The sequence below is a fragment of the Dendropsophus ebraccatus genome, chromosome 4 (assembly GCF_027789765.1).
Source record: "Dendropsophus ebraccatus isolate aDenEbr1 chromosome 4, aDenEbr1.pat, whole genome shotgun sequence".
Taxonomy (NCBI): domain Eukaryota; kingdom Metazoa; phylum Chordata; class Amphibia; order Anura; family Hylidae; genus Dendropsophus; species Dendropsophus ebraccatus.
Window position 1 is genome coordinate 43,532,678 of NC_091457.1, and position 23,668 is coordinate 43,556,345.

Sequence of the window (23,668 nt, forward strand, 5' to 3'; positions counted from 1 at the left end):
AGAGGTGGCCCCAGCTCTACACAGGCTCTATACACCATATACATTACAGTGCAGTTATATCAGGTGACTCACAGGAGACGTCTTTTCTGATCGGAGTTCTTTCCTTTTCATCATCTTCTCCATCTGTCCTGGGCCGTTATGAGAACTTCTCCGAGCCACGAATCCACAGAATCTGCCAGACAGACATATTAGGCTCCACACTCTGACACCATCTCCATCTCTCTACACACTGCACATCTGTACTGTCCCCTTTACACCCTCATTTAGTGGGTAGCCCTGACTCTGTGACCTCCTAATAATATATGCCCCCCTCTGTGTATTCCCTCTCCCCCTATGTTGCCCCCCCAAATAGATGGCCCCCTCCCTTATAGATGGCCCCCTCTACCCCCTCCCTTATAGATGGCCCCCTCTACCCCCTCCCTTATAGATGGCCCCCTATACCCCCTCCCTTATAGATGGCCCCCTCTCTCCTCACCCTCCCTTATGGATGGTCCCCTCTCCCCCCACCCTCCCTTATAGATGGCCCCCTCTCCCCCCCCCCTCCCTTATAGATGGTCCCCTTCCCCCCCCCCCCTCCCTTATAGATGGTCCCCTTCCCCCCCCCCTCCCTTATAGATGGTCCCCTTCCCCCCCCTCCCTTATAGATGGTCCCCTTCCCCCCCCCCCCTCCCTTATAGATGGTCCCCTTCCCCCCCCCTCCCTTATAGATGGTCCCCTTCCCCCCCTCCCTTATAGATGGTCCCCTTCCCCCCCCTCCCTTATAGATGGTCCCCTTCCCCCCCTCCCTTATAGATGGTCCCCTTCCCCCCCTCCCTTATAGATGGTCCCCTTTCCCCCCCTTTATAGATGGTCCCCTTCCTCCCTCCCTTATAGATGGTCCCCTTCCCCCCCCACCCTCATAGATGGTCCCCTTCCCCCCCTCCCTTATAGATGGTCCCCTTCCCTCCCTCCCTTATAGATGGTCCCCTTCCCCCCCCCCACCCTCATAGATGGTCCCCTTCCCCCCCTCCCTTATAGATGGTCCCCTTCCCCCCCTCCCTTATAGATGGTCCCCTTCCCCCCCCTCCCTTATAGATGGTCCCCTTCCCCCCCTCCCTTATAGATGGTCCCCTTCCCCCCCCTCCCTTATAGATGGTCCCCTTCCCCCCCTCCCTTATAGATGGTCCCCTTCCCCCCCTCCCTTATAGATGGTCCCCTTTCCCCCCTTTATAGATGGTCCCCTTCCTCCCTCCCTTATAGATGGTCCCCTTCCCCCCCCCACCCTCATAGATGGCCCCCTCCTTCCCCCCACCCTCATAGATGGCCCCCTCCTTCCCCCCACCCTCATAGATGGCCCCCTCCTTCCCCCCACCCTCATAGATGGCCCCCTCTTTCCCCCCACCCTCATAAATGGCCCCCTCTTCCCCCCCACCCTCAGATGCCCCCCTCCTTCCCCCCCACCCTCATAGATGCCCCCCTCCTTCCCCCCCACCCTCATAGATGCCCCCCTCCTTCCCCCCCACCCTCATAGATGCCCCCCTCCTTCCCCCCCACCCTCATAGATGGCCCCCTCCTTTCCCCCCACCCTCATAGATGGCCCCCTCTTTCCCCCCACCCTCATAGATGGCCCCCTCCTTTCCCCCCACCCTCATAGATGCCCCCCTCCTTCCCCCCCCACCCTCATAGATGCCCCCCTCCTTCCCCCCCACCCTCATAGATGGCCCCCTCCTTTCCCCCCACCCTCATAGATGGCCCCCTCTTTCCCCCCACCCTCATAGATGCCCCCCTCCTTCCCCCCCACCCTCATAGATGCCCCCCTCCTTCCCCCCCACCCTCATAGATGGCCCCCTCCTTTCCCCCCACCCTCATAGATGGCCCCCTCTTTCCCCCCACCCTCATAGATGGCCCCCTCTTTCCCCCCACCCTCATAGATGGCCCCCTCTTTCCCCCCACCCTCATAGATGGCCCCCTCCTTTCCCCCCACCCGTACAGGCTGATAAAAAAAAAAACTTAACTCACCTGACATCGCGCTCCCACGTTGATCCTCACTCCTCCTGGTCTGTCCCCGGCTGCTGCGCGGCTGCCGGGGGTGTCGCGTCTTATCCCCGGCAGCGCGCGCATCCCAGAACTCCCTGCGCGCCGGAAACCGGAAGTCCGGGCCCAAGGCGCGCAGGGAGTTCTGGGATGCGCGCGCTGCCGGGGGTAAGACGCGACACCCCCGGCAGCCGCGCAGCAGCCGGGGGAAGACGGAGCCCGACTCTTGTGACCGCAAGCAAAACAATGCTTGCGGTCACAAGAGTGATTGATCGGGGGGCCCCGCGGGCCCCCCTTGTGGCGGGCCCGGTCGCGGCGGCGACCCCCGCGACCACGGTGGCTACGCCACTGGATAGGGGTCTGGGTTCAGAATAGGGCTCACTCTTCCCTGCCCCGGACGTGACACCTGGGCACCAAGTGGTTGCCCAGATGCCCTCATTATAATCCACCTCTGAATGTACCAGCAGCCGTCACTGCACGGCCAAACTGTGGTGTACTATGTTGGTTTTGCAGTACAGCTCAGCCAGTGATGGTATTGTTGTGATGCCAGTGCTAGTTCAGCACACAGGTGTGATGTTGGTACCTGCTTTGTGTTGTGACTGGCTGTGTTCCCCAAATGGTCGGTGACCTGCCAGGTTGTGATGGGTCCGTTGGGCTCTTGTCATGGTGGTCCGGAGTGGCAGTTGACCTACCCGGACTATCAGTACCGCTACCCACAGAAAGGGGAAAAATAACCCAAGGTGTGCGGTTAGTGTGTATGGGTGCTGGTGCGGAGGGAAGGATGATGGAGTCCCAGTGACATAGAAAATAAAGCAGCTTTACTGTGCAGTCTTTCAGTAGAACAACACACTTTGGTAAAACTGATAGATCTTCATACAGACTTTAGTGCTTCACCTGGTTGTTCTTGAGAAGTTGCTTGAAGAACTAAAGTAGAAAGGTAGTTGTAGCTGTGCTTGAAGGGTTGAGAGTAGAGTAGAAGAGGAGAGTTTGTTGAGGGAGTCCTAACCCAAGGTAGTAATGTACTCTTCCAGAACTGTTGAAAATACTTTTAGAGTGAGAAGTATAGACTTTTGTCTGACCACCTTGTGCCCTACAGTGTCGAGAGACCCGTCCTTATAGGGTGATACAATCCCCAGCCGTGGTTATCTGGGTGAAGCTAAGCTCCCGGGGTGTCCCAGTTACCAGCACTGCGAGATAAGATACGTAGACCTTCCTTGGTAACTTTGTCTAATCCAGGCTAGTTCCTCTTGTGTCTCAGGATACTGCCCTGCTCTTTTTAGACTGGTTCACGGCATGGGCTAGGATGTTCCTAGATTCTTCTCCTTTTGTAGTGTTTAGCACTGCATAGTAGATATAGTATAGGTAGTAAACAAACTGGTTGTCTCTAGCTGCATCTGTACACACATGTCTTAGACTAGACCACTCTTCACTGAACTTTGGTCCCGGACAAGGGTCCTGGCATCAGCCAGGCAATGGCTTGGCAACATAAGGGACACTTGCTCTGTGTGTCTTTCTCCCACAAGAATCTGGATTAGACTGAGCTGCACTTCCTCTACCAAGTAACTACTTCCTACAGGGGCTAAGTAATCTACCCTGTGAGTGGTGGGGATGAGTGTGTGCACAAGAGAAAAGGATAGAGATAGGTCAGACATAGAAAGCACCTCCGACAGGTCAATAAGAGCACATGGTACACAGAAAACAGTAACCCATTACCTTCCTCACATGTGCAATACATAAGAAAACATATATAAAAGATACTGATATCTAGTGGTGAAACCATAAAAATACCTTTATCACCACTTAACCTGGAGAAAGAAACTTTTGCAACAGGTGCATAAGAGAAGAGTAAAGAACACCAGTGGTGGGACACCACAAAACAGCAAAATAACAAGACGTCATTTTTTCTTTTAAAAAATGGACAGAAAAAAGTGTTGTGGGAATATATGCTAGCACTCCAAAAATAGTTGGAAAAGGGGGGAGATTTATGAAACTGGTGTAAAGTAGAATTGTCTTAGTTGCCCCTAGCAACCAATCAGATTCCATGTTTCATTTTTCAAAGAATCTGTGAGGAATGACGGGAATCTTATTGGTTGCTAGGGGCAACTAAGACAATTTTACTTTACACCAGTTTGATAAATCTCCCCCTAGGTGAATTTATTTACAGCAAAAATAGGAATATTTTACCGTAAATGCACATTTCACAGCAAAATAGCGCTAATCAAACACTATGAGTGAACATAGCCTCTATTGCAGTGCTGCATCATTTCATTGCATTACTACATTAGTATATTGCAGTAATTGTTTAACTGCTGTCCAGCACTATCACAATAAAACTCCGTGTGAGAACATACCCATAGTCATTCTCCAAAATTTACACCATTGTCCAATAGTCACATGACTTAATAAGGTACTTACTATTCCCTGACATATCCACATCTATACACTCATTAATCAACACAAAACAATCAAATAAAAATGGCTGTAAAACCAAGCATGTAGCTATGCAGATATGTAAGAAAAGGGCCATTGTAATCTGATTAAACACTGGATCTTGCCACAAGAGAGCATAAGCTGCTCTCAGAGGCTACTGTTGGGTACTGTACCTTGGTGAGAGATTGTTGACTGATAGACATGCCTCTACCATACATTAACCCCTTAGCAACCCATGACGTACATGGTACCTTATGGTGTATATACACAGCATTGATCTCTATGAGATCAGTGCTGTGTATATACAAGTCCCCCAGGGGGACTTCTAGTTAATGTAAAAAAAAAAAAAGTAAAAAAGTGTTTTTATTCATAAAAAATCCCCTCCCCTAATAAAAGTCCAAATCACCCCCCTTTTCCCATTTTATAAATATAAATAAATAAACAAATAAATAAACATATTTAGTATCGCCGCGCAGGTAATCGCCCGAAGTATTAAATTATCAATTCGTGATCTGGCATGGTAAATGGCGTAAGCGCAAAAAAATTCCAAAGTGCAAAATTGCGCATTTTTGGTCGCATCAAATCCAGAAAAAATGTAATAAAAAGTGATCAAAAAGTCGCATATGCGCAAACAAGGTACCGATTGAAAGTAAAGATCATGGCGCAAAAAATGACACTTCACACAGCCCCATAGACCAAAGGATAAAAGCGCTATAAGCATGGGAATAGAGCAATTTTAAGGAACATATATTTGTTAACAATGGTTTGAATTTTTTAAAAGCCATCAGATAAAATAAAAGTTATACATGTTACATATCGTTGTAATCATAACGACTTGAGGAACATATATAACAAGACATTTGTACCCAGGGCGAACGGTGTCAATGCAAAACTCCCCGAAATCCAAACAAATTCTGTTTTTTTTTTTTTCAATTTGACAGCGCAAATGAATTTTTTCTGGTTTCGCAGCATATTTTATGGAAAAATAATGCCTGTCATTGCAAAGTACAATTGGTTTCGCAAAAAATAAGGGCTCGTATGGGCGTATCGTATGCAAGCGCTATGGACTTTTAAACATAAAGTGGAAAAAGCAAAAGTGCAAAAACGAAAATTGGCTTTGACCTTAAGGGGTTAAAAGCCATTTTGTCCAATTGACAGATTTTTGAGAGGGGTCATATGACTGGACTGAGAGAAGCAGGACTGTTATTTTGGCAACATAATCTGCCATCTAGGCTATTCTGCTCAAGCCGTTGTAAGGTGTTGAGAGCACTTAACACATAGGTTTAATTTGATTTCAACAACTCTTTGGTGCATTCAGATTTGAGTAGATGTATAAACCGTTAAAGCAGCAGGGTGTTGTAGGCTGGGGAGAGTTATTTAAAGGGCAAAAATCCAAAAAGTGAAAATCTTTTTCTTTCACATCAACTGTTTTTAGTTACATAGTTTTGTAATTTACTTAAAAATCTCCCATACTTCCTATATTTATCAGCTGCTGTATGTCCTGCAGGCAATGTTTTTTTTTCCCCCCAGCCTGACAGAGTGCTCTCTGTTGACATCTCTGGCCGAGACAGGAACTGTCCAGAGCAGAAGAAAACACCCATAGAAACCTTTCCTGCTCTGGACAGGAGAGAGCACAGTGTCTGGAAAAGAAAACAACATTTCCTGCAGGACATACAGCAGCTGATAAGTATGGGAAGACTTGAGATTTTTAGTAGAAGTAAATTACAAATCTATAGAAATAACTTTTTGAAACCAGTTGACTTGAAAGAAAAAGATTTTAGCTGGTGTACTCCTTTAACACTCGGAGTTCTCAAATATTGTTGGCCTCTAACTCTCTTTAATCTGGATTAAAAATCCAGGAACCATAGAATCAATCTGCAGTGTAAATAAAAGAAAAACAAACTGTACACCGCGGCATGTAGACCACATGTGGGAGCACTTAGAGAGGGAATATATAGCTGACGGCTGGTTAATTACAGAACAGACATCCATGAGCTGCATGGTGTGCACCCTAAGACAACCACCAGCACGAGACCCCTCCTAAAATACCAGGTTCAGGAACAGTTTTAAACATACAGGAACAAAAAAGAAGAACTGTTTACAAGTGGCATGCCATATAATCAGAGAGACCGGGTCCTTTTAACTTTGCAGAGTTATTTTGAAATCTTCAATCATCTATTTGCAGAGACTTCACACTTAGTGTCATCTTGGATATAACTGGAAAGGTAGACGTAAACCAGCACATATTTGCAGCTTTTTAACTGTTATCGTATTTATAGTGATTTTCGGCTTCTTTTCTTTATTACACTTTTTTAAAACACTTTTAAAAAATAGATAGATTGTATATACTGATCTATGCCGTGCCATAGCATAGCATAGATCAGTGTTATCGTGGATCTATGCATAGAGCCTGCATGAGAGCCATCCGACAGAGGCAATTGGCTTACCCCCGCCCATCAGCAATCGGCACCCCCGAAGCATGGCTCCAGGGGCCTCGATCAGTCAGTGACAGGAGCTTGTCCTCTCACCTTAAACGTTGCAAACGCTATAGATTGCAGCTTTTAAGGGGTTAATGACAGGCAGTTGTGGGATTGCAGCTACCTGTCATTATCCTCGGCTCCAGACACACGGGATATGTGCAGCAGGAACGTGTATGTATGTATGTATTGCTGACGTGAAGGGGTTAAAAAAAAGCATATTTTTTATTTACATTTTCACTTCTGGTGACTGGCAGCAGTACGGGGCAACACAAGCCCCTCTGCTGGCACCAATGTTTTTGTTGAGAGCTGCAAGGCTATCTAAGCACTGTCTTGTACTCGGCCAGTAGTTGAGATAGCCAGTGATGCCAATTTTGTGGTGTACGGCTAGTGATGTTATTGTTGTGATGCCAGTGCTAGTCCAGCACACAGGTGTGATGTTGATACCTGTTTTTTTATACGGCCGGTTGTATTCCCCAAAATGGTCCGGTAACCTTCCGGGTTGTTGTGGGTCCATTGGGCTCTTTTCACGGCAACCCTGAGTGGCAACTGACCCACCCAGATTGTCGGTAACACCACCCACAGAAGGGGGAAAAATAACCCACGATGTGCAGTGGTGTGTGTATAGGTGCAGGTGCAGACAGGAGATGAGAGAGCCCTAAGCGTTTATATAAAATATAAAAAATTTGATTTAAGGCTTTGCAGTGTCTCAGTACATGTTTCACAGAGAATTATCCTAAAACAGACTTTAGTGCTGAACGTAGTGCTTGAGTTAGGTGCTTGAGAGAAGTTAAAGAAGTTGTAGTTGTAGTAGTGCTTGTAGAAAGTATAGAGTAGAGGAGAGGAGTTTGCCAGGGGAGCCCTAACCCAATGTAGCCTTGTACTCTGTCGAAACCTTTGGTAGATATCTTCAGTGAAGTGATATTCGTAGTCACGTTTAGACTGTGTCTTACTGCCTTCTGCCATCTGGTATCTTAGAACCCGTCCCAGTAAGGTAGCAGGAGCCCCAGCCAAGATTATCTGGGTGTAGCTAGGTGTTTGAGGTGTCCCAGTTACCTGCACTGCGCAGTAGGATATGCGCTGGGGCCTCCTGATGAGGGTAGTAGTAGGTGGTAGTACTGGGTAGGACCCGGGTAGCCAGTTGCCAGATGTTAGGTCATGGTATTGGCACGAAGGGAGCTGACTAACCCACGGGAACCTGACCATGCGGGGCCCGGGCAATTTCTCGTTGTCCCTAGTCAAGGCACCAATAACTAGACCAATGCCAGGGTTCAGAAACAACGGTAGTTGTGCGTTTATTATAACGGTGGTAACCAATAGCAACAGTGTCTCTGGATGCAACCAGGATTGAGGCAGACTTGAATGTAACTTGAGTATAACTGAGTAATGGGTGATGCTGCAATAGGCTGTGATGGTAGCGTTACTTGAAGTAAGGAGACTAAATAATGGGAGTAGTAGTGCCAGAGATATGATACTGGGCGGAATGGATTGAACTGAATACTTGCTGTTGATGAGAATAGATGATGAGAAGAGTAATGACTGAAGAACGACACCCAGGTCTTTGCTGAAGATGAGAATCTTGGACTGGACCGGAGTACTGTCTCTAGAACAGGGGAGCGAATCACCCTGAGCAGCGGCCTTGCTTGGAAGCAGCAGAGCACGTTCTCCCTCCTGAAAGTGGAGGAGAGAACAACACAACCTTCTCCCTTGAGGGTAGAGAGAAGACCACTGAGGTAGACAGGAAGTGACATAGCATCCCCATGTAACGCCTGGAGTAGTGGATCCACTGAGCTGACACTAGCGATGGCACTAAACCGCACCAGGGAGCGGAGTCTAAGGGGCCGCTGGTTTTCACCAGAGCCCGCCGCAAGGCGGGATGGGCTTGCTGCAGCAGGCGACCCCCAGGTCGCTACCCCTGGTTTGGTTGCTAGTGACAGCAGGCGAGGCGAGGCAGGAGCAGTAGGCAGGAGATGGTGCTGGCAGAGGTCTGTAGGCGTAACCGCAGGTGACAGGCTGAACACAGGAGCAATAGTGTGACAGAGGAGCAGGAACCAGGACTAGGGACCAGGTAGCGGACAGGAATCAGGAACAAGGACTAGGGACCAGGTAGCGGACAGGAATTAGGAACAACAGGGAGCTGGGCCAAACGCTATGGAAAGCATGTAGAGGCTCCAACACCTGTAGTGGGGCAGGGCTGGAATTTATAGGAAGTGATTAGTGCAACTCCCAATTAGGGGCGGACTGGCCCTCTAAATCTGAGACAGTCGGCGACAACGGCTATTGGGGTTACTATGGCAGCCGAGGAATAGTCATGTGACACCAAGCCCATTGCATCATCACACCATTAGAATACAGGCAAAATGGATGTGCATAAGGAAATAAATGAAATATTAGACCTGAATACTGAGGGGGGTGACATCATACAAACAGTTTGCAGTGGGACAACTTTTCCAGAACAGGAATAATTAGGAAAAATACAAATAAGAACAAATCTTCTGTTCTGGGACACTGCAGATACGTAGACCTTTAGATACTGGTAACTTTGTCCTACTGAACTTTGTCCTCTTGCTTCAGGATACTGCCCTTCACTTTTTAGATGTCCTGGCGTGGGCTAGGGTGTCCCTTGGTGGCTTCTCTCCCTTGTTAGTGCTTAGCACTGCATAGTGAAAGTGGCTGTTCGCTTAGAAGAAACCTTTGGCTTTAGCTGCATCTGCTCTGCTTCCCTGGTAGCTAGACTCAACTAACTGTGTCCCTGACAAGGGTCCTGGCATAAGCCAGGCCCTCGCTTAACTACAGCAGGAACAGTTCTGTTTGTGTCCTCTCTCACTGAGAATCTAAGTAGAACTGACCTGAAATTCCTAAACCAGTAACTCCTCTAATGAATGGAGCCGCGTCATACAGGGGAGGGAATTCCCTCCCACTGGGGGCGGCCCGGGCCCCCTCCAGTGCTTGAGCACCGTCCGGTTCCGGTGCATAGAACGGCGCTGTGCACGGGAACGGGGCCTCGGTCCAAAAAACGGACCGCGGCACCGGCTTCCCCGTGTCGACGCCGTTCGATCAGTGGGTTTAGGTTAAAGAGGATGTACCAGGTGGTACATCCTCTTTAACCCTTTTGCTTCCCTCAGCTGTGAATACATAAGCATACAGAGCAGGGTCTTCTGTGTATTGCAGTGCGCAGCAGCCGCTACAGAGGGAGCTAGCTGTGCTACTGGTTCTACTGGTTCTAGCACAGGGAACAGTGATAACAAACACTGCTCCCTTTGTGGAGGCTGCTGCACACTGTGATCGTGTCGGGTAGCCCCCCCCCCACCACACACACACACACATTTTCTATATTAGAATATACAGTACATGGGGGGAATGGGATCGGAAACCTGACACAAACACTGCTGACAGTCAGTGGAAGTGAGTATGTTAATAAAAAAATATTCATTTAAATGTAAATATTTAACAAGCAAAATAACTTTATTAAGCAATGTGTTATTTTTTTAAAAAAATCCGTAGAACCAATCACATTGTTGAGAAATTAATAGGATCTGTTATAGAACATCCTTCTGTCATTCGTAGAAAAGTTCTTGTAATGTGGTTAAAAAAACTTATCTCCATTAAATTCAACTTGGTGGGAGAGGATGTGGATGAAAGGAAGTGTGAGGGAAGTGATGATGCCTGGAATGCTAATTAAAAAGGACCAGATCTTTTTGCCATGTGTATCTCCAGGAAGAAAACACTGTGAAACATCGAGGGTCTGGCAGGTAAAACAAGTGAATCAATCAAGTGAATTGAAGCTTTCTGAAGCCCTGTCAGATGCCCAAGGGAACGGTGTAGTGTGTAGTACAGTGCCGAACAGCTGATTAGCGCAGGTGCCGGGTGTCATCCCCCTACCAATCAGTGACTGAGGAGTACAGTGAACCTGCCGAGCCATAGGCTGTATCCCAGTTTTCCAGGCTGTATCCACTCTCTCAACGGAGCGGGCAGACAGTGGGAATCAGAAGCCGAGAGTTCAGGTTCATACGAACCCGAGCCTCAGCCGATTCGCTCATCTCTCCTGAGGAGCTATCATGTGGGTAGCTCATCACTGCATTTCTGTCAGGAAAACCCCTTGTTGCCTTGTAAAGCGGCTACAGAGTAGGTTTTCAATATATGCAGATGACAATAAACTGGGTAAAGTAATCACCACGGAGGAAGATAATATAATATTACAGAAGGATTTGAGAAAGCTGGAGGCTTGGGCAGATAAATGGCAAATTAAGTTTAATCTAGATAAGTGTAGTGTAAATAATAAAGCACTGGGTAAAATTGCTTCTGATAAAGACTTGGGGGTATGGGTGGAAAGTTTAGTGATTTGTGTCAGACAGTGGCTGCCAAGGCTAATAAAATTATGGGATGCATCAAAAAAGGCATAGATGCTAAAGAAGAGAAGAACATAGGGGGCCATATATCAAGGCTTTGCGCCTATTTTTAAATGAATACCGTATTTTCCGGTGTATAAGATGACTTTTTAACCCCGAAAAATCTTGTCAGAAGTCGGGGGTTGTCTTATACACCGGGTATGGTCGCGTCTTCTTATCCGCTCCCGTTCCCGGCGCAGCCAGTGTGACGTACACTGGCTGCATCGGGTATGCCCGAAGCTCTCCCGAGCAGCCGAGCGTCTAATCGGAGACGCTTGGCTGCTCGGGAGACCTTCGGAAGAATGACAGAGGCTTCACGTATTTCCGGAGCTTCCTGAAGCCTCTGTCATTCTTCCGAAGCTCTCCCAAACAGCCAAGCGGAGGCCGGGAACGGGCCCGGGTGAGTTAACTGTTTGTTTGTTTTTCATTAATTTAGCTGCAGTTAACCCCTGTCTGACTACAGCAGGGCTGCGGTCAGGCAGGGGTTAACATTTTCTGGCATATATGGAGAACCCCTGACAATCTGACTAAAAGTCAGGGGTCGTCTTATACGCCCAGTCGTCTTATACACCGGAAAATACGGTAAATCGTTTTTTTTTTCCTTTTTTAGTCTAAGATCTATTTATTAACCAGTATTTAACATGCAAATATTTTTTAGATGCAACTTTTTAAAATCTGCCTGTTTTGATGCAGGCCTTCGACTGGTCAGTACGAGGTGAATTTGTTTGCACACTTTTTTGTGAATATTCTAAGAATATTTAGTGAATTTTCTATTCACAAATTTATGAAAAGTTTGTTGAATTAGCCCTATTTGGCTGGGTAAAAAAGAGACGAATACTGTGTAGAAAAATCGCGCGTTTTGGACTCAATAGTAAATGTCCCACATAGTTTTTCCTCTTTAGAAATTACTGGTCAGACCACACATGGAATACTGTGTACAGATTTGGACACCTGTATATAAGAAGGACACAGCTGAACTGGAGCAGGTGCAAAGGAGGGCGACCAAGGTCATTAAGGGAATGGGTGGGTTACAGTACGAAGACAGATTATCAAGGTTAGGGGCAATCTCATCACAATGTACAAGTATATGGATTGATAGTACAGAGATCTTTCTAGGCCTGTAACAATGACAAGAAGGCACCGTCTAGAGAAAAGAAGGTTCCCGCAGACGGGTATTCTTTACTGTAAGAGCAGTGAGGCTAAAGGCTCTATTAAAGGAAGAAATTATGTCCTAAATTTGGCAAATTAGTAATAATTGTGAGGAGGACACCACCCGATATAAAGTATATGTAGGGTGCTATAATGCTGAGTAATCAAGATATACAAAACAAAGAAAAAGAAAAGCACTAAAATAGCACACCTGTATAGTATCACGAAAACAATTCATTTTATTAAAGCACAGAAAAAACATAAAAACATTTAAAAACATACACTCTTAGTACAGATCAAAATAAGCTGAACTATAACCTCTGTCCAAAACCGGCAATGGTGTACTGCCTTTTCCCTAAGTGGGGGAAACAAATGAAAGACTTGTGCATATAGGTATAGAAGAATACATGTATTGGTATTAAATATGCATGATAAACTGCTCCCTCTTTCTATTTGCACAGAGTGCCCTAGTGCATGAAAATATGAAAACGCCAAAGCGCTAAAGTATACAACGAGTTGGGCGTGTTCATACCAACCGTCCGGTGACAGTCCTTGGTGCAGGTTGTATACTTTAGCGTTTTCATATTTTCATGCACTAGGGCACTCTGTGCAAATAGGAAGAGAGCTTATTTTGATCTGTACTAAGAGTGTATGTTTTTAAATGTTTTTATGTTTTTTTCTGTGCTTTAATAAAATGAATTGTTTTCGTGATACTATACAGGTGTGCTATTTTAGTGCTTTTCTTTTTCTAAATTAGGCAAATATCTCTCTGTGTAATAGAGACAGCAATCAGCAGGTGAGTCAACATGTCAAAAAATAATCTGCTTCTGACACCCATCTTACTGTGTAATAAGAGATGCGTGGCTGATTAAAGAAAAGGGCCTGACGCACATCGCTACTGATGTTCGTGCAGCCCTGGCTGCACCATTAAAGAGACGTGCAATGGGTCCTGTAAGTGACTGCCAATCTAGCAGGGTTGGGCCATCTAATACAGCTTTAAAGGAGTAGTGCAATATAAAACCTTTTTTTCACTAAATAACACACATTACAAAGTTATACAACATTGTAATGTGTGTTATTTATGTAAATGGCCCCCTTCCCCATGTTACCACTCCCCGCCGCTAGACCCAGAAGTGTGATACTGTATACTCACAGAATCACTATCGAACCCGGACGCCATCTTGGGACGATCACGTCACTCTTCAAAAGGCCAGCTTGACTGCTCCAGCCCTACATCATGCCGCCCCCCCTCCAGCGCATCATCAGCTGCTTAGCCATGATTGGCTGAGCATAACAGAAGACATCTGGTTGATGTTGTATAACTTTGTAATGTGTGTTAATTAGTGGAAAAAAAAAAAGATTTTGTACCGCAATACCCCTTTAGGGTGCGTTCACACCTACAGGATCTGCAGCAGATCTGCAGCAGATTTGATGCTGTGTTCAGTTATTTAAATGAAATCTGCTGCAGAAAATCAGCTGCAGATCCTGTAGGTGTGAACGCACCATTAAGGAACTTTCTACCATATGATGTTGTCATGGCTCACTCATTACACAAGTTCAAGGGGGTCCTAAATGCTTTTTTTTTTTTACAAGTTAGAAAGAAGTTTTTCCCTTTGGATCAACACAATGTTATAGGCTCTTGACTCTCGTCTTTTTTTCAACTCAATAAAAAAAGTACCTTATTTTACCCAAGAAATAATAGTATGTAGCACAAACTCCAAATATGAAGTGTATTTTATTAGAAGATAAGTGTAATACATGAAATCAATAATACTGTTAACGTCATTGGTGATGAATGATGTCTTAAAGTGATCTTTGACTTATATCTTCTTATGCACTAACCATGCAGGCTGCATAGTTTCATATCTTCTTAGTCTGATAAATAGTCCATGTACATGTTGACTGTCCATTGCTTTGTATTATCATATACTAACTGTTTCCGTACTCTTGTGAACTTGCCGGACAATCAATACTTCTCGTTGAGTCGCTTGGCCTTGTTACCTGTCTTTAGAACAAAACTGAGCAGTAATATCTTTTACCAATGAGCCGAGAACAGGACAAAACAGTTCAACAGTTCCCATAAGGAATTCTGCCTTTGGGTTGTACCAGCAGGTAATACCATGAATATCATTGAGTGTTTTGCAGCTTTGGCTATATCATTTGGTTGGTAAATAACTATGGCTTTATTCTTGTTCAGTTGCTGTCATCTTCTGTATTGCCCATGTAGCTTCGAAGGCTGAAGAAGTCGAGAGAAGCATTTACCACCTGTGAGAGATGGACAATGCCTGTGATAACCAGGGCCAATATCAAAGCAGGCAGCATAATATTCCACACCGTGGCCAGGATATTGTAGCATCGCGCCTTCTGACCATAGCGTCGAGCCGCCAGCTCGTTCCCCTGTACCTTCTGGTCTCGTGCCTAGGAGAAAAAAGGACAAAGAATCTTAAGACCAAGTAAAATCAAAGAAAATACAAAGGTTGTTTGTAGTCTATAGTGTGTAGTACAGATGAGCTAACTTGAGCATGCAGCATTTAATTAGAAGTGGCTGAAGAAGTTGGATGCAGCCCTGGGGAGTCCTGGAAAACATGAATACAGCCTATAGCCTATATCCATTTTTTCCAGGCAGCCTTAGGACTGCGTCCAACTTCTTCAGCCACTGGTAATCAAATCATTGGCTCATCTGTAGTGTGTACCTATCCCTACACATATGGGAGATTTTTAAACTGGTGTACAGTAGAATTGTCTTAGTTGCCCTAGCAACCAATCAGATTCCACCTTTCATTCCTAACAATGTCTTTGAAAGATGAAAGGTGGAATCTGATTGGTTGCTAAGGGCAACTAAGACAATTCTACTTTACACCAGTTTGATAAATCTCCCCCATAGTTCTGTATAGGAGCTGCATACATAAAACAGTACAATTTTTTTTAATCAAAGAAATGTCGCTGCATTTCATTTCTAAATTATTCATGTAGTGGCCGGACATTTTAATGATATTTTGAACATCTTATATAGTCTGGTTTACAACCTATTACAAACTATTAAAGTGTACCTGTCATTATAACTTTCAAAACCTAAATCAACAGTACATGTGATATATAGCAAGTTTGTAGCTTTTATTCATTATTATTATTTTTTTTTTTTTTTGTTATAATGAAAAAAACGGCACTTCCTGTGTTTAGATTCTTTTTTTTTCTTCCAAAGAGTCTAAAAACAGGAAGTCCAGTCCCAGGTCATCTGAGCTGACTGATGGACACATTGAGCTGTGACTCTCTGTACAGGCCAGGACTTCATGTGTTTAGTCTCTTTTTTTTCAACCAGCACAAGACTATAAAGCTGCCTTTAGTAGACTGGACCTGGATTTCTGGTAAGTACAGCTTTGTTTTACAACATGATAACTAAAACAAAATAATGAATGTAAGATTAGACAGGCCATGTGACACTAAGACAGGCGGGATTCTGCGACTGAAAGATGGGAACACCCCTTTAAATCTGTTTAATAGGTGACCTTCACCATCTGTCACGAGGCAGAATGTCTAACTATACCTCATTTTTTTAAATGGCAGCTGCTAGGATTGAAAACACATGACTGAAATTTGTTTTCATATTGTCCACCGCTGTTTTCTGGTGAACCAGAGATCTGTTCAGCCCTCAGTGGCAATTACAAGAGCCGTTGATGCACCTTCTGGCTGGTACATGGGTCATGTAGCCAAATACAGAACATTCTTCTTCAGCTGGATTGTAGAAGATTGTTAGGTTGTTTGAGCATACAGCCACAAAATGATAGAGAAGCAAAAACCAGAGTAACCCACTGATGTAATTAAAAGTTGCTCCGTTTCATTGGACTATATTTTTGGCATGCCATTGAAGTTGCTAAAAATGATCTGTCACTGCTACCTTTCTTATCCAAGTGCATTGGACTAAACGGAAAGAAATAATTCATAGAAAAGACAAGTCAGACAAAACTGAAACCACAGAAATAGTCAACCATATGAATGGTGTATTCCTAACATCACAAATAGACATATATCTAGCTGATTGATGGGGGTGGAGGGTCATTTGGGGATTGTTTATAGAGCAGCCATATTGCTTCTGTTCTGCTAACAGCATTTGTAGAAATGTTTTACAGAAGCCACATGGACATAGGAAACAATATACTGGAGAGGACAAACTGACTTCTATGGGAACATTTAAAAGGTATGCTCTGTGACCTGTACAAAGGTCAGTGTACAGGAATAGGGAGGAGGGGAGCTGTGTCCACCACCTACTGTGACTGACCTGATCCTGTTTTATCTATATGCACATGGTAATTGTAATGTTGGCCAAACTGAAGTGCAAGATCAGGAGTATTTAAAAATATAAAAAGTCAAATATAAAAATTTGATAAAATATAAAATACTGAAAATATTTATAAAGTATAAATTTAATAGTAGTTTATTTCCTAATGGCACATACCTTTTAACTATGCAAGACCTAATTTGGATTTATCACTTTTGGTGCTGTTTTCATACAGGGTTTTTAATGCCAAACTACTGTATGCAAACACAGGATTAACTATAAAAGAGAAAAGTCTAAGGGTCCATTTACACAGAAAGATTATCTGCCAAAGATTTGAAGCCAAAGCCAGGAATGGCTTTGAAAAGAAGAGAAATATTAGGCTTTCCTTTTTGACCTGATCTCTGTTTATAGTCTGTTTCTGGCTTTGGCTTCAAATCTTTGGCAGATAATCTGTCAGATAATCTTTCTGTGTAAATGGACCTTAAAGGAGAAGTCTGGCGAAAACTTTTGTTAAAGTATTGTATTACCCCCCAAAAGTTATACAAATCACCAATATACACTTATTACGGGAAATGCACATAAAGTCCTATTTTCCCTGCACTTACTACTGCATCAAGGCTTCACTTCCTGGATAAAATGGTGATGTCACAGCCCGACTCCCAGAGCTGTGCAGCCTGTGGCTGCTAGAGAGGATGATGGCAGGGGGATGCTCAGTGTCCCTCCAGTGCCCTGTTTCCCTCAGTGTCCCCCTGCCATCATCCTATCCAGCAGCCACAGCCCACACAGCTCTGGGAGTCGGGGTGTGACATCACCATGTTATCCAGGAAGTGAAGGCTTGATGCAGTAGTAAATGCAGGGGAAAAAAAAACACTTTATGTGCATTTCCTGTCATAAGTTTATGTTGGTGATTTGTATAACTGTTGGGGGGCAATACAATACTTTAATAAAAATTTTCGCTGGACTTCTCCTTTAAGCCTTTCCTATATACTTGCCTTTCTTTGACTTGAGGCTTGATTTTGGTTAAGAAAGAAACATGTAAAAATAAAAGGTCATAGTTGCCAACAGTCCGCATTTTAGTGAGATGCAGTGTGAAGTACTAGTCACCCACAATCATTTCGATAGAATTGTGGTACTTCTGCTTAGTAAATCACTGTAAAAATGCTGTGGTACACCAAAATCAATCACACTAAACCATATCTAAATATAAACCATATACACAACAGAGACCCCTCCATAACCCAAGTATTGCTTCATTTTCTCTCACCTTGACAGAGTAGACCAATGCCATGAATCCAAGGCAGAAGAGGTTCAGGTATACAGTATTACACAAGGACCAGAGCAGGTGATCTCTGGGAGTTGTGGGGGATCCAATATTGACAACAGTATGGGCATTGTCTGGTTTGTTTGGGTGGGTCATGAAAATATCCTCACGGGGATAGGAGGTGTCCATAACTGGTCAGAAAATGGGTTGATAGTGGAAAGAGTGACAGGTAGACCCCAAAGAAGGGATGGATGAGACGGAAGAGAGAGTATTGTACAGGTATTAAAGGGTGGTGAATTGTAGATAGAAGAAAAATTATATAAGTAGCCGATGCAGAAAAGAAGACAATGTAAGAAGAGTTACCAGTGCCAATGGGAAGGGAATGACTGTTACACATGTCCTCTTTATAAACATTACTACACGGGCTACGTCTGTCCCCTCCCTGCTTCTATTACAGGGTGCCTTCTACTACATACTAATTTTGGTCACCCTGACGCTGATTTTGCCTCCTCTGTTTGCTGAGCCCGCCCGAGCTTCATTTCTGCTTCTCTATTTCATGCAAGTTATTTTAACTTCAATATTAAATTACCTTATTAAGAATATGAGAATGTTTGTTTCTCTTCTGGGTCAATATCTACATTTGTACAAAAGAGTGTGAGAGGATTTACATAATATTTCTGTCTATTTGGATAGTGGAGCGTAAGGGAAGGGGCTCACCCAGCAGCCGCCGCCAGCCACAGTATTCACCCAACACCGCTGCTTCTCTTCGCCACAGGGAATACCTCTGTCAGCCAGCCCCAGCTGCGGGCACCACTATTCAGGCCACGGGTGCTGTAGCACAAAGCTAAAGAGGAGCAGTCGGTGACCATCAGGGTTCAGGATGTAGCAGGATGTACAGCGCTATCAGCGGGAATGTGGCACACAGATTGGGTTCAGGATGTAGTAGCAGCCAAGCAGATCGCTGCCAGGACCAAATGATTTCTATACTGTAGATGACCTGATTGGTATTGCTGGGGGAACAACACTGCGGAACGCCATGAACCAGATTCCGAACACAGGAATCAGGTACGGGGGGCAGTCGATTCTTCTACTCCTTACCCAATTTAATCCTTCAGAGGACTATAGGACTGCTTCAGGGCCGTTTAAACAGCGGCTGCTGCCCTAGGCACTACACCTGCAGACGCCCCATCTTCACCAATTAGCATCATGATTTTCTAGTTTCTGAGCATTATATTGATATCTGATCAGTCTTAGGCTATGTTCACACAGCGTAAAAGCACGGCCATTGCTGCCATCGGCAACAACGGCCGTACTTTGTGCTCGTGGAACGCTGCATGAACATTTTATGGGATCTCATACGGCGCCGCAAAGAACTGACCTGTCAGTTCACACAATGAAGCAAACAACAGCACATGACTACTGGGGAAGAAATGGAACCATGGTTTTGGCTACATGCGTTCCTCTACATGTAGAAACATTGTCTAAATCACATTTTTTCATGGCTTTTAACTACTTAAAGTGACACTGCCCCCCCCCCCCCCTTGCATTCTGACATCTATACACAGGTGTAAAGGGAAAAGTTAGCAGTTTTCATACCTTATATTATATCATACGTCATGGTGCTTTTTCCAGTAAAAAGTCATCTTATCATCTGCAGATTGTGCCACCTGGCCGGGGCTTCTCAATCGAGTCACCAAGCCCCGCCCACAACATAGACTCCGCCCCTCTGTGACATCATATCCGTCTAGGTCCTGCACCCTCGATGGCCCTTGGAAAGGGCCAATCTAAAGGTCTAGGCCCCACCCCATCTTGGTCGGCCCATAACAATGGCCGCCGAGGGGGCAGGGCCTATGTGGCAATGACGTCACGGAGCGGCTGGGTCTACGGCACAGTTGTGGGCGGGTAGCACAATCAGGTAGCACAATCTGCAGATGATAAAAGATCACTTTTTACTGAAACAAACACCATGATGTATAATATAAAATGAGGTGTGAAAACTGCTTTACACCTGTGTAGAGAAGTAATAATGCATAAAGGGGGTGACAGTGTCACTTTAAAACATAAACAGATTTCCACATTCATGTCTGAAGGAATTCTCACCACAGGATTGGTAGGTAATAGCTTCAGGCCTCACATTTACTGTGACTGGATAACACCGCCACACCAGACCTGAATTATACCGCCATACTGTGACTGGATAACACTGCCACACCAGACCTCACCAATACCACCAGACCTGACCAATAGTCTCCTCTACTCGAAAAGACACCAGACAAAGTTGTTTCCTTCCCCCTCTGGGCTCTTCTGCCAAATTAGCATATTAATAAAAAGCCTAACTGATTGCGCAGATAATGGGCCTGTGTAACTGGGCTGTTACCCTGGCCCTGGGTAATGCTATGACTATTTATTGCATGACTGTGCATGACCAACAGATTTATCTGACAGATATTTGAAGCCAAAGCCAGGAACAGACTATAACAGGGAACAGATCATAAAGGAAAGACTGAGATTTCTCCTCTTCTCAAATCCATTCCTGGTTTTGGCTTCAAAAATCTGTCAGATAAATCTCTGTGTAAACGCACCATTAGGCTGGTTCTGTATGTAGTACATTGTGAATAGCTATTAGAGATGAGCGAGTACCAAAATGCTCAGGTGCTGGATACTCGAGACTAATATTTTTCGATGCTCGTTTCGAGTAATGAACCCCATTGAAGTCGAATTGAGACTCGAGTATTTTTGCAGGGGACCAAAGCTCTGCACAGGGAAGGTTGCCTGAAAACCTCAGAAAATTATGGAAACAACACGGACATGGACAGGAAACGTGTGTATGTGTGTAACTGGGCACAGGCCAGAGTCCACAGCACAGTGAGCATAGGTATGGCTGAACTACAGATCCCAGCCAGCCAAGAGAATGTCAGGAACAGGACAAATTGAAAATTTTAAGCCCTTAGACGGACTGTTTAGTTCTTCGTGTCAGATTCCTGCCTAACCGCGCACTAATTCCCTGCCTAACACTCTCCCTGACAGACAGCAGCTCTCTCCCTATGCTCATCCAGCCTGCGTCTGAAGCGAGCATCGCGTAACCTGATTCTTATATGCCCAGGTCATCTAATCTGGCCAGTCAATCACTGCTATCGACATGTAGGTTTCCCACGTGATGCTACAAGCTCCCAAAGCCTCTCCTGCATCATGGTTGGCTGAAAAAAAGCCGCCAAACATGCAGGAAGAGAGGAAGAGGAAGATGCCATTGTCTCGAGTATCACGAGATGCTCGTCCAAGTAACGAGCACCATGGAGTACTCTACTACTCAAACAAGTACCAAGCTCGGACGAGCATGTTCGCTCATCACTAATAGCTTATCCACCTGTGTATTTCAGTTTAAGAATCAGTAAGCTCCATAGAGTTGGTGTACCACCTAGTGGTCATTTTACTACCTGCAGTAAATTCCAAAAGGAATTTTGGATTGGGAAGTTTTTGTTATCTCTTGTAAAAAAAAAACCTATATAATGACATAAGAATGATGAAAGCAGCACACAACCCTGGGATCAAAGGGGTTTGTTTATAAATAAAATACATTGCTCTACTTAGGAGCTGTATTCCAAAACCAGTTGCTTAACTTCTTCTTTCAGATGTATTGGCGCAATGAAAAAAAAAAAACACTGGCCCCAGAAACGTACATAACCGCCATATGTCACTTGCATTGTTTTTGCCCTTTTAGACCATTTCCTTGTAACACTGAACCCTAAACAATAACCTTGTTCTCCCACGAGAACAATCACTGAAAAGACTGAAACCCTTACTAAGGAAGTCGTGATGTATGTTACTAGGATACTGGAAGGTGTGGCACAGGCTAAAAATAACTTTTTTTTAATTTGTGTAACAAAAATAGATATGCATTACAAAAAAATAAAGTTATTTAATTTTATTTTAAAACATTATATCATTGTGATTACAGTCTATGCAAGATGGCATTTTCTAACAAAAAAATCTTAATATTCTGTGTACTGTAAAAGATTCATAATTTATCTCAAGACAAATACAATCCTCTCCAATGGGCACAGCCCAAGTGGGAACTGTGTTGTTTTGAAGCTTTACTGAGTATTACCTGCAGAGGGCAGCAAAACTCTACTGCACAGTGCAGGAGCCTTTAGAAACAGCCAGGAAAGATACACTACTTGGGCAATGTACTGGGACTAGAGATGAGCGAACCTCGAGCATGCTTGAGTCTTTCGGCATTTGATTAGCGGTGGCTGCTGAAGTTGGATAAAGCCCTAAGGCTATGTGGAAAACATGGATATAGTCATTGGCTGTATCCATGTTTTCCAGACAACCTTAGAGCTTTATCCAAGCTCAGCAGCCCCCGCTAATCAAATACCGAACGTTCGGGTTCGGATCGACTCGAACCCCAACCCGGTTCGCTCATCTCTAACTGGGACGCATCCACATTCGCAGGATTTCCCGTTCTAAATCCATATGCCTTAACCCTTTAAGGACATGGCCCATTTTCGTTTTTACGTTTTCGGTTTTTCCTCCTTGTGTTTAAAAGGTCATAGCACTTGCATTTTTCCACCTAGAAACCCACATGACCCCTTATTTTTTGCTTCACTAATTGTACTTTGCAATTACAGGCTGAATTTTTGCATAAAGTACACTGCGAAACCAGAAAAAAAATCAAAGTGTGGTGAAATTGAAAAAAAAACGCATTTCTTTTATTTGGGGGAAATGTGTTTTTACGCCATTCGCCCTGTGGTAAAACTGACTTGTTATGCATGTTCCTCAAGTCGTTACGATTAAAACGATATATAACATGTATAACTTATATTGTATCTGATGGCCTGTAAAAAATTCAAACCGTTGTTAACCAATATACGTGCCTTAAAATCGCTCCATTCCCAGGCTTATAGCACTTTTATCCTTTGGTCTATGGGGCTGTGCGAGGTGTCATTTTTTGCGCCATGATGTGTTCTTTCTATCGGTACCTTGATTGCGCATATACGACTTTTTGATCGCTTTATATTACATTTTTTCTGGATTTGATGCGACCAAAAATGCGCAATTTTGCACTTTGGGATTTTTTTGTGCTGACGCCGTTTACCGTACGAGATCAGGAATGTGATTAATTAATAGTTCGGGCGATTACGCACGCGGCGATAGCAAACATGTTTATTTATTTATTTATTTGTTTACTTTTATTTAAAACCTGGGAAAAGGGGGGTTGTTCAGACTTTTATTAGGGGAGGGGGATTTTTACTAATAATGACACTTTTTTTTTTTTTTTTTACACATATACTAGAAGCCCCTCTGGGGGACTTCTAGTATATACACTGTGATCTCTCATTGAGATCTCTGCAGCATAGATATGCTGCAGAGATCCATGAGATCGGCACTCGTTTGCTTTCGGCTGCTGCAGCCGAAAACGAACGAGTGCCGAGCCGAGGACGGCGCCATCTTGGACGCGTCCCCGGCCGGCATCAGTAACGGAGATCGCTCCTCCGGGACAAGGTCCCGGAGGAGCGATCTCCCCCACTAGACACCAGGGAAACGTTGCCTCCGGTAATCGGAGGCAGCTGTCAACTTTGACAGCTGCCTCCGATTAGCTAATTAGCGGGCACGGCGATCAGACCGTGCCCGCTAATAGCGGCGGTCCCGGGCTACACGCGGCACCCGGGATCGC

At 44.7% G+C, this 23,668-nt stretch overlaps 1 protein-coding gene across 1 annotated transcript; it reads right to left on the minus strand.

The window, feature by feature from the left end:
- Nucleotides 1-14,173: 14,173 nt before the first annotated feature.
- Nucleotides 14,174-18,385, minus strand: LOC138788134 (interferon-induced transmembrane protein 5-like). The gene is made up of 2 exons (XM_069965697.1): nt 17,998-18,385; nt 14,174-14,875 (listed from the first exon to the last, which is right to left on the minus strand). Exons 1-2 carry the CDS (start codon nt 18,181-18,183, stop codon nt 14,651-14,653), a joined length of 411 nt encoding a protein of 136 aa, XP_069821798.1. The 5' UTR covers nt 18,184-18,385; the 3' UTR covers nt 14,174-14,650.
- Nucleotides 18,386-23,668: the final 5,283 nt, after the last annotated feature.

Excerpts from the sequence above, each read along its gene's own strand:
- LOC138788134 (XM_069965697.1), bottom strand. The coding sequence starts at position 18,183 with ATGGACACCTCCTATCCCCGTGAGGATATTTTCATGACCCACCCAAAC. Across the intron at positions 14,876-17,997 it reads CATTGGTCTACTCTGTCAAG|GCACGAGACCAGAAGGTACA; the intron begins GTGAGAGAAAAT and ends TTTTTCTCCTAG.